Genomic DNA, 12,455 nt, shown 5'->3' with positions numbered 1-12,455 from the left:
GGACCTATCTTGCTAAAGGTTCACAAGGGACGAAACCCCAGGAAGGAAAAGGGCTACATTTGCCTGTTTGTATGTATGGTTACTTCAGCTCTTCATCTGGAGCTGGCCACTGATCTCAGCACCGACACATTCTTGGCGGCATTAAAACGTTTTATGGCTCGTCGTGGGAAGTGCTCCCAAATGTATAGCGATAACGGGCGCAACTTTGTTGGCGCAAAACGTGCACTAGACGAAATGGTACAGCTTCTCGCTTCACGCGAGCACAATGATGTCGTTTCAAAAGCCCTTGCGGATCAAGGCATCAAATGGAATTTTATTCCTCCATATTCACCACACTGGGGTGGTAAGTGGGAGTCGGCAGTACGCTCGGTTAAGCTGCATTTCCGACGTGTAATAGGAACGAACGTCCTCACCTTTGAGCAGATGCACACACTGCTCTCGCAAATAGAATCTGTCGTTAATTCGCGACCATTGTGCACAGCATCGGATACTGAAATTGCCTACCTGTCACCGGCACATTTCTTAATTGGCAGAACATATACAGCAGTTCCTGAAGACGGCTATTTGCAGATTCCGACCAATCGATTGAGCTACTGGCAGCATGTTCAAGCAATGCTTCAAGGATTTTGGAAGCGTTGGCATCAAGAATACTTGACATCGCTACAACAGCGCCCGAAATGGACCACCAAGTTACCAAACATTGCGATCGGTAATCTTGTACTGATCAAGGACTCTAACGCGCCTCCATCGGCATGGCTCTTAGGACGGGTAACTCAGGTGTTCACAGGAGATGATGGCCTCGTCAGAGCGGTTCAGGTTCTCACCAAATCAGGAGAAGTCACTCGCCCTATCACGAAGATTGCAGCCCTACCTGGTTCAGAAACGGAGTTTCAGGGGGGGGCGGGATGTTGAGGAACCAATTGTCATTTAACTTACATTGCTATACGCAGCAAGGCAAAGACTCATGAATGATCTTGCACATCTCACAATGCTTTTGTTTTTGTATTTTCTCTTAAGTTTTCTAGAATATACTGGCGCCAGTCTGGTATGCTCTGTCTCTGTCACTCTTTAAACCTATATGACTACGTAGTACGTAAGAATTGAAAATTTAGTAATAAGCAAGCAAACGAACGATCAAGACGTGTTCTTGCAGTGGCAGACACAGTTCAACAAAATTGAAGTAAAAATAAGTTAAGTTCTTATGAGACATTAAACACAGTGGTTTATTGTTCATCATTTAATAGAATCACAACTAAAATATGTTAATAGAAAGATTATTATGAAATCCTGATCAGACACTGACCGACAAAGGCAGTAGGCGGGAGAGTGAAAAATAAAAAGTGAAAAGTAGGCCATGTCCATTTGCCTTGTTTACCTGCCTCATTTCCTACTCCGATATTTCACATTCTAGAAAATCGTGCTCGAGAGTATAGTTCTAATAATTAAAACAAATTTCAAGTAAAAACAAATTTCAAGTAAAAATGACCAATCCTGACTGGCCTAACTTTAATAAACCGGGAAACGGCAAGTTTAAAAAATTTGCCCAAAAACTGAAGGTTCCAAAGATGGCCTTAGATTGGCGCCACAGTGGAAGGATGCACCAAAATGTGCTAAATTGAATGCGGAAAAAGTTAAACCTAAGATCGAAGCGAAAAAGGCGGTAATTTCCCCTAATACGAAAGTAATGGTGATGGCTCCTTTTGGCCACGTTTCCCGTGAGGTGCGCCCACTCACTAGAAGTCCGACTTCCAAACCAAGGAGTATCAAGAAAAAACGTCGTGTGGCCGATAACGTAAAAAAATGGCGGTCAAAACCTGAAGTCAGTTGGTAAAGAAGTACAAAAAATAAGAAATAAAAAAGAATGGCTTAAGGCCGCAACTAAGGTCGATCAACTGGAAAAGTTCAAGAAAATCGTTAATAACCAAGATAAATATCGCTTAAAATGACCAAAAAGTTTTGGTTAAAGTGAAGAAAGAAGAGGACAAAGCAAATAAAAGAAAATAAGGCTTATGGCCAATTTTTCTAGCTAGCAGACTGATGTACATTTTTACATTTGAGCAGTGACAGAAATCGATATGTATAATTGATTATAAGTTTAAGTCATATTTTTTTACTTGATAGTTTGAATAAGAAGTAGATGCACGAATATCCAAGTAAATGTTGAAAAGGTTTATCTTGAATAGACCCAAATATGTAATAATTAGGAAGTAACCCCAAAAGCTTTCCTAAGTTGTTATGGTAACAATATAAAAAGTGTTTAATACGATTTTTTAAAGAACGTGCTTTATCCTCATCAATCGAATAAATCTGGTCTTGCGGGTATTGTGGAGCCACTTAAAAGCCATTAACTCAATATTCCACTGTAAATACAACTAGATTATAGACTAAAATCAGTTCTTTACCGACAAAAGCAGTAGGCGGGAGAGTGAAAAATAAAAAGTGAAAAGTAGGCCATGTCCATTTGCCTAGTTTACCTGCCTCATTTCCTACTTCCATATTTCACATTCTAGAAAATCGTGCTCGAGAGTATAGTTCTAATAATTAAAACAAATTTAAAGTAAAAATAAATTTCAAATAAAGTTTAAACAATTTGCCCAAAAACTGAAGGTTCCCAAAAAAATGGCTACAGATTGGCGCAGACAAATTATGAAGCCCAAGCCAAAGTGGAAGGATGCACCAAAATGTGCTAAATTTAATGCTCGTCCAAAATTCAAAGGTTTTAAAGCGGATAAAGTTAAACCTAGAACCAAAACGGAGAAGGCGGTATTTTCGCCTAATACGAAAGTAGCAGTGATTGCGCCTTTTGGCCACGTTTCCCGTGAGGTACGCCCACTCACTAGAAGTGCTACTCCCAAACCAAGAAGTATCAAGAAAAAACATCGTGTGGCCGATAACGTAAAAAAAATGGCGGTCAAAGCCTGAAGTCAGATGGTAAAGAAGTACAAAAAATAAATAAAAAAGAATGGCTTAAGGCCGCAACTAAGGTCGATCAACTGGAAAAGTTCAAGAAAATCGTTAATAAACATCCCCGAGAGCTGGCCATACGAAAAGGACACACCAAGATAAATATCGCTAAAAATGACCAAAAAGTTTTGGTTAAAGTGAAGAAAGAAGAGGACAAAGCAAATAAAAGAAAATAAGGCTTATGTATATATTGAATTTTTTTGCATTAGAAATGACAACGATTCTACAAATTTTTTAAAATTTCTGTAATGACTTTTTTCAAGCCATATTTGTATTTGAAAATAAGTAAACATATGGATTGTTAATGCAATTTTATATCTTTTGCTCTTTACAATGGGGAAATTTGGTTGTTTGGTAGTTCGATTGGGCGTCCCGAGGAGCTTATATTATTTAGGACCGGATTTCATCCAATTAGCTATTGCTTTACTGCGGACATGGCAGCTTGACAATCTTACTAGAGAATTCTAGTAAGACATTTCAAAATGCTTTCTCCTCTCCTTGATCCGACCAATTTTGTGATACCCTCCGGATACTTCTTAGTTTTGGCCCATGTGGAAAGAGTATCAAAACAACGACATTGACGAAGGTCTTTTCTTCGTATTTGTTTGTGGATTTATTTTATATAATTTGTTATGGGCCAAAGAATTGATAAACAACAATACAGCTGTTATCGATGGGGCTGGCTCGTTAGCTAGAAAATTAGCTGGGAATTTGGCGCGAAAAAACCAATAGAACCGAGCTAGTTCTGGGAGCGGTTCCGGTTCCGGGACCAAAATTTGAATTTTTAGGAATCTAAGAGAGTGGAGGAGTTGAGTCTTTTTTGGAAAAAAAGAGGAAGAGGACGAAGAAAAAAAAGAGGAGTTAAGTTCTAGAAGGCACGTGGAGTTGTTAAGTTGTGCAAGAAGAAAAAAAACTGAAAAGTGCGTGTGCCTAGAAGGAGCATCCCACCCATCCTTGAAGACCAAGAATTGCATGCGAGACGCAGGACGGACACACACAGGAGCCTTCGGACAGCCAATTCGACGGGATCCAATCGGCCACCCAGGTCCGGGTGCTCCAGGTTTTTTTTCTCCATTTAACCTCAACATTAGGCTGTTAGAATAAGTAATTGTATTTTGTTTATTTATATAATTTATTTAATTTATATTTGTATACGTCCCAGTGGTACCCTGGTTAGGCTCAGTCAATATTGTAAAAAAAAAAGTGAAATTGTTTAATATAATATATGTGTAATGAAAAAAGGAGAAATGTCTGAGTAGAGTCTTGTCTATGTGGGGGTGAGATGACGACGGGCTAGTCCACAGAACATGGGGGCTGCCAGGGAGTACGGGGCCCAAGGTAGGGTGGGTAGATCCTCGTTAATATACCAGCTAATTGTTAATTCCATAGTCCATCTTCCCGTCCGAGTGTAATGTTTTTTGTATAATTTTTTGTTACCCGATTAATCCATCCATCGAGGTCGAATCCATTCCTGAGCCATGCGAGTTAGCCGGTGATCGATGATGGATTGCAGAAGAAAAATAATCGGATTATAACAAATGGCGCCCAATTAAAAAAATAAAAATTTAAACAAAGAAACAAACGGAAGAGTATAACAAATTAAATGTCCCAAGTACTGCTAGCATTAAGAAGGCATAGCTTAGTCTGGTTCTGAAAAAGAAAGAAGAGAAACAGATCCTTTTTAATATTGAAGTAGCACGATATAAGACCAGATACTTATCTAAGACCAGAATCAGCATAGAAGCAATTCAGCCGTGAACCGTGGAGATTTCAAAGAAGAGATCACATAGATGTCCGGCCTGAAATGATTTATTGAAATGGTAAAGGTCAATAGTACGGAATGATGAGTACAGAGGAAATTAAAATCAAGCAAATAGGATCAAGTTCATTAAAGTTCTGGAATCATCTCACCTCCATTAACAAAGAATAAATAAAAAGAAAAAGAAAAAAAAGAAACAATCAAAGCATAGAACAAATAGAAAGGAATGTCAGTAGAAGAAAGAGATAGGATATCAAAAATCAGAAAATTTAGAAGCTCGGAATACTTAAAGAATAGAGGAACAGAGGTAATGGGTCCGCCAATAACTCGATCCCAATCAGAAAACCGTGCAGACTCACGAATTTCAAACGTTTCACCGCCGACAGACTTCAACATGTCAACAGACCGAAAGATCAACGAAGAGGATGGGTGCCGTAGGGGGCAGCGGGGCAATCCCAAAACATAATATGGGAACAAGAATGATTCACCAGGCACCAGAAGGTGGATCATATATGGACGGAACCACGTCAGCCTACCGACGGAAATCACATCGGCTATAAATCTAGCTGTAGCACAGGCGGAAGAGACGTACCGAGCGACAATGTCAGCAGAGACTCTCGATTGCAATCACAAATTCGCCAAGAGATGCTAGATTTTATGAAGCAGATTCGGGAGGCGGTTCAAGGAGCGCCTCAGCAATCCACCACGATGAGATCCACCAATGTCCAAGGAGAGAGGGCTTCAATCCATCCTACAGAAGCCATAGACCAATGACGTATTGGAGCGACAGCAACGTGAGAATCTGGAAAGTCGTCCACCATAACAATCTTCCTGGCATTGGCCTGAAGATACGAGGCAACAATCTTGAGTGCCAATAACAACGGAACAGCGTCCCGAAATGGTACATCCGAGAAGATGGGGTCTGGTTTTTGATGGAGGATCAAAAGGAATGCCAGTAAATGAATTTATATTTCGTCTGGAGCACTTACAGACGGTGTACCAAGTAAGTTGGGGCGAAGTACTGCAAGATTTCCTTGCTTGTTCAAGAAGGGCAGGCCAAGGAGTGGTACTGGATGCACGTACGCTCGGCAGGACCAGCAGATTGGCCAAATATGAAGCACGCACTGCAGCAGAGATTCCAGACGCAACGATCAAACTTTGAGCGGGAACGTGAGTTGAGAGAGAGGCGACAAAGGACAGGAGAAAGCGTGGATGAATACCTCCAAGCGATGTTTAGCCTCCGATCACGCTTAGAAAGCAACTCCTCGGACCATGACCTGATCAAAGACAGTATATCAAAAATTATTTATGGATAAAAAATCTGGAGAAGTTACGAGAGGAATGTCATGAGGCGGAGAGACTCTTAGCAACTAGATGGTCTCGTGCAGCGGGAGGAGCGGAGCCGCATAGAGTGCAGAGGGATCGGCATCAACTACATGAAGCGGTTTTGGCCGAAACCGAAGGTCATGAAGTGGAGTTTGTTGAAGCGGTGTATAAGCCACGCGAAGGCAGCAAGGATCGGCCAGAACTCGCCTGTTGGAACTGTGCGGAGAAGGGCCATACATTTTGGGAGTGCAAGAGTGTAGTTCGCAAGATATTCTGCTACAAATGCGGACTACCAGGAGTAGTGTTACCTAAATGCCCCAAATGCCAGGCGGGAAACGCAATGCGGAGCAAAACAAAGGAGGAGTTGCGCTCAATGCCGCGGAAGAACGAGTGAAAACATCCAAAAATTGCACGTTAGAAATAGATATTGTTAACAGATTAAGGCCAATATATAATAAATTAGAATATAAACAATCTAACCTACCCATATCAGCATATTCTTACCAGCAATTTAGTGAAAAACGGAACCCATTTGGATTGGTAGAAGGAACCAATAGGAAAAAGGCCATATCTAACCGAGTCAAGCGTGTGAGAGAGCGGTACAGACAACGAAGAACAAAACGCCAAGAGGTTTGTTCGGCCTTAGAAGCAGTGTCAAGGCAAAAGGAGAATCAGGCATTCGCTACGGTAAAGATGCAATAGTTTCACGTAGAAGGTCTGCTAGACACGGGAGCTTCAGTGAGTTTCCTGGGCGACGGATGTGAAGAGCTGGTGAATAAACTGGAATTAAAAAGAAAAACATCTTACTCGAAAGTTCAAACGGCAGGAGGAGTGAATCATGCTATAACGGGAAAGGTGGATGTGCATATTACGTATCGAGGTAGAATACAAGAAATGACGCTGTACCTGTGCCCGTCACTGCGTCAAAGGCATAGATTTCTGCCGCAAATTCGAGCTCGCACCTGATCTCTTGGGAGTAGAGGAGTTGTCCATCGAGGATGAGGAGTTTAATTCCAAAAAGGAGCCGGTGGAACCACATGTCCTCAACGAGACGCAACAAGAGGTCCTGGCAGAAGTCTGTGAGAAGTTTCAGGCGGACTCGGACGTACCACATTAGAAGAGCACACGATCCAACTGCTGGATACAGTGCCAGTGAAAGAGAGATTCTATCCAGTATCACCACCAAAGCAGAAGTTGTTGTTCCAAGAGGTCGACGAAATGCTCAAATTGGGAGTGATCGAAATGAGCGAAAGCCCGTGGAACAATAGGGTAAATTGGTGCAGAAACCTGGGAAAAATAGACTTTGTTTAGATGCACGGAAATTGAATAAAGTAACAATCAAAGATGCTTACCCGTTGCAAAATATTGAGTCCATTCTGAGCCGGGTGGAGGATACGATCTTCATTAGTAGTGTTGACCTAAGGCACGCGTTCTGGCAGGTAGAGTTGGAGGTGGAAAGTCGGAAATACACGGCGTTTACCATCCCGGGACGCCCGCTGTATCAGTTCCGCAGAATGCCTTTCGGGCTTTGCAATGCGGCGCAGCGCTTGTTCCGACTCATGGATAAGGTCATCCCCCAAGGCTTGAGAAGCCACGTACACGTATATCTGGATGATCTTCTGATTATATCTCGCACATTGAGGCATCTGAAGCAAGGCCAATCTAACTATCGGATTAAAAAAATCAAAATTTTGCTTCAGATTCCTTAAATACCTGGGATTTGTGATCGGAGATGGAAAATAAAAAACAGATCCCGATGGAAAATAAATAAAGCGATCACGGAAATTCCATTGCCAAACACCGTGAGACAGCTCCGTAGCTTTTTAGGGACGGCCGGCTGGTATCGTCGATTCGACCGATTGCCTGAAATCAAAAGGAAAATTCAAGTTAACAAAGGAGGCTACCGAGTCATTTAATTTACTAAAACAAGCCCTAACCAACGCTCCAGTATTAGTACATCCTGATTAGTGTGATGCGAGCCATGTAGGATTGGGAGCCGCCCTGTTCCAGCAGGATGACGAAGGAAACGAGAGGCCTATCTCATTCTTTTCACAGAAGCTACGAGGAGCCCAGTTAAATTATACGGTAACGGAGAAGGAATGTTTAGCAGCAGTCAAGGCGATAGAGAGATTCCGTCCATATGTAGAGCTTATGCCGTTTACCGTCATCACAGATCATTCGAGTCTCCAGTGGTTGATGACGCTGAAAGATTTAAATGGGAGATTAGCTCGCTGGTCATTGGCATTGCAGTCATACGATTTCGTGATAGAGCATAAGAAAGGAAAGGACAACGTTGTGGCAGATATGTTGTCGTGGACCGCGGTAATCGAGGAATTGAATTTTTTTGATTTTGAGACTACCGAATTTGAGAGCGAGGAGTACCGGCAACGATACAAGTGCGTGCTGTCCAATCCAGATAAATTTCCGGACCTACATGCAGAGGACGGATTGGTGCTGAAGAGGATGCGGATTACCGATAATGAAATCGGGGATGTGGCGTGGAAATTGTGGATACCAGAGGCATTGACCCATACACTCATACAGCAAGCGCATTATAGCGAAGAGGCAATGCACGGTGGAGTCGCACGAACGCTCGGCAGGCTTAAACAGTTTTACTATTGGCCACGAATGGCCGTGCAACTCAAAAATTACATTGCTGCATGTGATACGTGTAAGGAGGCGAAACATACCACGCAGACGACCAGGCCAACTATGGGAGCAGAGGTGTGCACGTCGCGGCCGATACAGAAGCTGTATCTGGACTTCCTGGGTAAATATCCACGATCCCGAAAAAGTAATGCCTATATTCTAATAGTGTTGGATCACTTTACTAAGTTTGTGTGGCTCAAAACTATGCCAAAAGCGACGTCCGCAGCGACAATAAAGTTCTTGAGGGAGGAACTCTTTAACACGTTTGGAGTACCGGAGATAGTACACACCGACAACGGGAAACAGTTTACCTCCAAGGAGTTCGAGGAAATGGTGTCCCATTTCGGGATCACACATACGCGGACAGTAGCCTATTCACCCCAAGCAAATACAATACCGACCAGGACAGGAGGTGTGGAAGCGCAACTTCGTTCTCAGCGACTTCAGGCGAAATATAAATGCAAAATTCTGCAAAAGGTATTCTCGATGCAGGATAATGAGTTTTCCACGCCAAGGACTTGAAGCAGTAGATGCAGATGCCTGTAGTTTAGCCCGGCTAACTAATGATTGTGGCGGAGAAATATGATCGGCTGACTGAGAGAAGGTATCTCCCACAAGGCCCACTTTTCACTCCTGTTTCCTGGTAAGACCGAAAACCGAAGTGTGCTGTTATGGGCCAAATAATTGATAAACAACAATACAGCTGTTATCGATGGGGCTGTCTCGTTAGCTAGAAAATTAGCTGGAATTTGGCGCGAAAAAACCAAGAGAACCGAGCTAGTTCTGGGAGCGGTTCCAAATCCGGGAAAAAATTTGAATTTTTAGGAATCTAAGAGAGTGGAGGAGTTGAGTCTTTTTTGGAAAAAAAGAGGAAGAGGACGAAGAAAAAAAAAGAGGAGTTAAGTTCTAGAAGGCACGTGGAGTTGTTAAGTTGTGCAAGAAGAAAAAAAACTGAAAAGTGCGTGTGCCTAGAAGGAGCATCCCACCCATCCTTGAAGACCAAGAATTGCATGCGAGACGCAGGACGGACACACACAGGAGCCTTCGGACAGCCAATTCGACGGGATCCAATCGGCCACCCAGGTCCGGGTACTCCAGGTTTTTTTTCTCCATTTAACCTCAACATTAGGCTGTTAGAATAAGTATTGTATTTTGTTTATTTATATAATTTATTTAATTTATATTTGTATACGTCCCAGTGGTACCCTGGTTAGGCTCAGTCAATATTGTAAAAAAAAAGTGAAATTGTTTATTATTGATCGATGATGGATTGCAGAAAAAAATAATCGGATTATAACAAATTCGGTTAACTAAGCACCTGCTCACCCAGTTTAAATAAACGTTTGAAAAATAAGTGCAACAGTTTGAAGTGCATTTGCACTCTGTGTGTCAGAGTGTTTGAGTGTGTGTGTGTTTATGTGTTTGTTACATTTACCCAGTTTGTTGAGTTTGTTTTGACTGCCCACACGAAAATCCACTTTAATTACAGCTACAGTTTTACTGTCACTGGTCTGAGCAGGTTGCATACAATAATGCAAATAATAAAAAAAAGATAGATATTCGAACCAGTTTTAAAAGCGTTTATTTTTGATTTCGTTTGCTATCTGGTTTTTGGATTTTGCCAACATATTTAAACGAGTCATTCCGACATGATACAAATATGATATCCGATTTTCGGCCAAGAAATATTTATGCTAATCAATCATTTCAATTTTTTTGTTTTGTTTTTTTGTGTACAAGGACACCTTGGCCCGACAATTAGAATGCGCAAAACTGATTTATATAGAACGTGGCCAACACCCGCACAAGAGGAAATGGAATGCCGTTGGCCAAATCAAACAACATTCTAAACCGAAGAAACCCGTTTATGAGTTGTTTGTTACGTTTTGTCGTTGGTTGGCAATTATTTTGCCGTAATTGTATTTAATTTGCCCAGCACTTCACAGCATTAAGAGAAGGGCTGGAGCAAGAGTGCTGTAAAGGGGGTGTTTGGCGTTGTCTGTATTTGTATCAATAATAAATTGACACTTGACTTAAACATTGTGGGTGTGGATAACCACGGTCTATGTTCGCCACACTTCACTTTACTTCCTAGATTGTACTCTTGATATGAATATAGAGGTTTGACATTTTAATGATGGATTAATTTTGTGCCGAGCCCCATGAACAAATGGGTTAGAAATACACGAAAAAAACTTATATTTCTGGTTCATCCCTTTTCCTTTTAAAAACAACTAATCAATAAACTATAACTAATCCATGTTATTTTACACTTTATTGTATTCTTATCATAATGCTTTATATTTTAAATTTATATTTCTAACTAGCAATCCTCGGTATATGAGTTGTCTAAGTGGCCCAGTCATTTAGTCAACTGAACAACGAGGATCCGGGTTCGAACTTTTTCTGGGGAAAAAAAGTCTTTATAAAATAGGCTTAGTAAGAAATTTCGAATATAGAAAAATCGTATGAAATACAGAAATCTTTGAGAAACGTAACTTATGCAAAAAAATAAAGATTTTAAAAACGATCGCACTGCAAGGGTATATAAACTTCGTTGCAGTCAAAGTTAGCTTATTTTTTATTTGTTTTTCAATCTCATCCTTAAAACTTTATAGAACAAAAGTGTACTGTACTTTTTGTATTTTTCTTTTAACCACTTAAAGTTCAAATAAAATCTTCTGAAATTAATAAATACACAAACAAGTTGCCTCGCATGATGTTTGCCAATTATCTAGCATCATCAAATCATACGATTTCCAAGATTAAGATAATTGTTTCTTGTTTAAGATGCCACTCAATAATTTGATGTTTTCCAAAAAAGAAAAAAAAAACTTTCGAAGCGAAGAATGCCAACAAATAGAGTTTACCATTTAGCAACAAATTATTATAAATTATAGAAAGCTAATTTGCTGTACACTCAGTTATTGACGTTCGGCACACATGCAGACATACATATATGCATACACGAATCGCTGTATGCCACCTAATTGGTAGCACTTTTCTGTTTTGTTGGCACATGTAAAGCTTTTAGTGGAGTAGTAGACAAACTTTGCGCATTTTGCTCCTACATGCATAAATGTTTGCATATGTATATCTCTCTCAACCACCAGCTCGAGCTCCAGCACCGTCACCACCGCCCCATATTTGTTTAAACAATGGCCAACACACACACACACACACACACACAAAGCGGGCGAGGCAAGTTAAAAAAACCAGCTGGAGAGCTTTGGCGCAATAGTTTTGTTTTTTTGCTTTCTGTTTGTTTCTGTTTTCTTTGTTTTGGTTTCTGCTCGCTTTTCGGTTTGTTTTGTGTAACAAGTTTGCATATGTAATTAACCAACAGCTAACGTATTAGTAAATATAATTAAAACTAAAATTGGAATGTAATCGTCTATTATTTCTCCCTCACTGTATGAGTTGTGTGCATTTCATTTATAAATGATGCAACAAAAAATTCTTCAATAAAAATCAAAAGACTTAGGCCACAAACTTGCCGACTAATAGAATTTCTTCAACTCAATTTTTTTTTACTTATTTTTTTTTATTAAAACTTCTACATAACTTCCCTTTCTCTATCTTTATGTCTCTCTTTCTGAATATCTCGCTTGACATTGACCTTCATCGGTGTATTATTTTCTAATTAACAACTCCCCCGGGCTAGAAGCAGTAGAGAATATACCAAAGAGGAAGAGAATTCGTGCCCAATTCTTGAAAGATTTGTTCGATATACCCTAACGATAAGTGGGTATAGTTG

The 12,455-nt window shown here is 40.7% G+C and overlaps 2 protein-coding genes across 4 annotated transcripts; one reads left to right on the top strand and one right to left on the bottom strand.

Moving 5' to 3' along the window:
• The first annotated feature begins 234 nt into the window (after nt 1-234).
• On the top strand, nt 235-912 carry LOC124461995. Its single transcript, XM_047013394.1, has one exon. It carries the CDS (start codon nt 235-237, stop codon nt 910-912), a length of 678 nt encoding a protein of 225 aa, XP_046869350.1.
• Nucleotides 913-5,797: 4,885 nt separating this feature from the next.
• LOC124461997 lies at nt 5,798-7,280 on the bottom strand. 3 transcript variants are annotated; one of them, XR_006955350.1, is made up of 3 exons: nt 6,956-7,280; nt 6,554-6,890; nt 5,798-6,000 (listed from the first exon to the last, which is right to left on the bottom strand). XR_006955350.1 is itself a non-coding variant. In XM_047013396.1 (2 exons), the coding sequence occupies exons 1-2, from the start codon at nt 7,161-7,163 to the stop codon at nt 6,732-6,734; spliced, it is 306 nt and encodes a 101-aa protein (XP_046869352.1). In that variant the 5' UTR covers nt 7,164-7,280; the 3' UTR covers nt 6,536-6,731. The 3 variants fall into 3 exon arrangements, 1 of the variants encoding a protein (XP_046869352.1); XR_006955349.1 differs by having other exon boundaries at nt 6,554-6,829; XM_047013396.1 differs by lacking the exon at nt 5,798-6,000 and having other exon boundaries at nt 6,536-6,829.
• Between the last annotated feature and the right edge of the window lie 5,175 nt (nt 7,281-12,455).

This window comes from Drosophila willistoni, unplaced genomic scaffold (assembly GCF_018902025.1).
Source record: "Drosophila willistoni isolate 14030-0811.24 unplaced genomic scaffold, UCI_dwil_1.1 Seg808, whole genome shotgun sequence".
Lineage (NCBI taxonomy): Eukaryota > Metazoa > Arthropoda > Insecta > Diptera > Drosophilidae > Drosophila > Drosophila willistoni.
This window is presented reverse-complemented; position numbering and strand designations above follow the sequence as displayed.

Excerpts from the sequence above, each read along its gene's own strand:
- LOC124461995 (XM_047013394.1), top strand. The coding sequence starts at position 235 with ATGGTACAGCTTCTCGCTTCACGCGAGCACAATGATGTCGTTTCAAAA.
- LOC124461997 (XM_047013396.1), bottom strand. The coding sequence starts at position 7,163 with ATGTGGTACGTCCGAGTCCGCCTGAAACTTCTCACAGACTTCTGCCAG. Across the intron at positions 6,830-6,955 it reads TGACGCAGTGACGGGCACAG|TTTATTCACCAGCTCTTCAC; the intron begins GTACAGCGTCAT and ends TTTTAATTCCAG.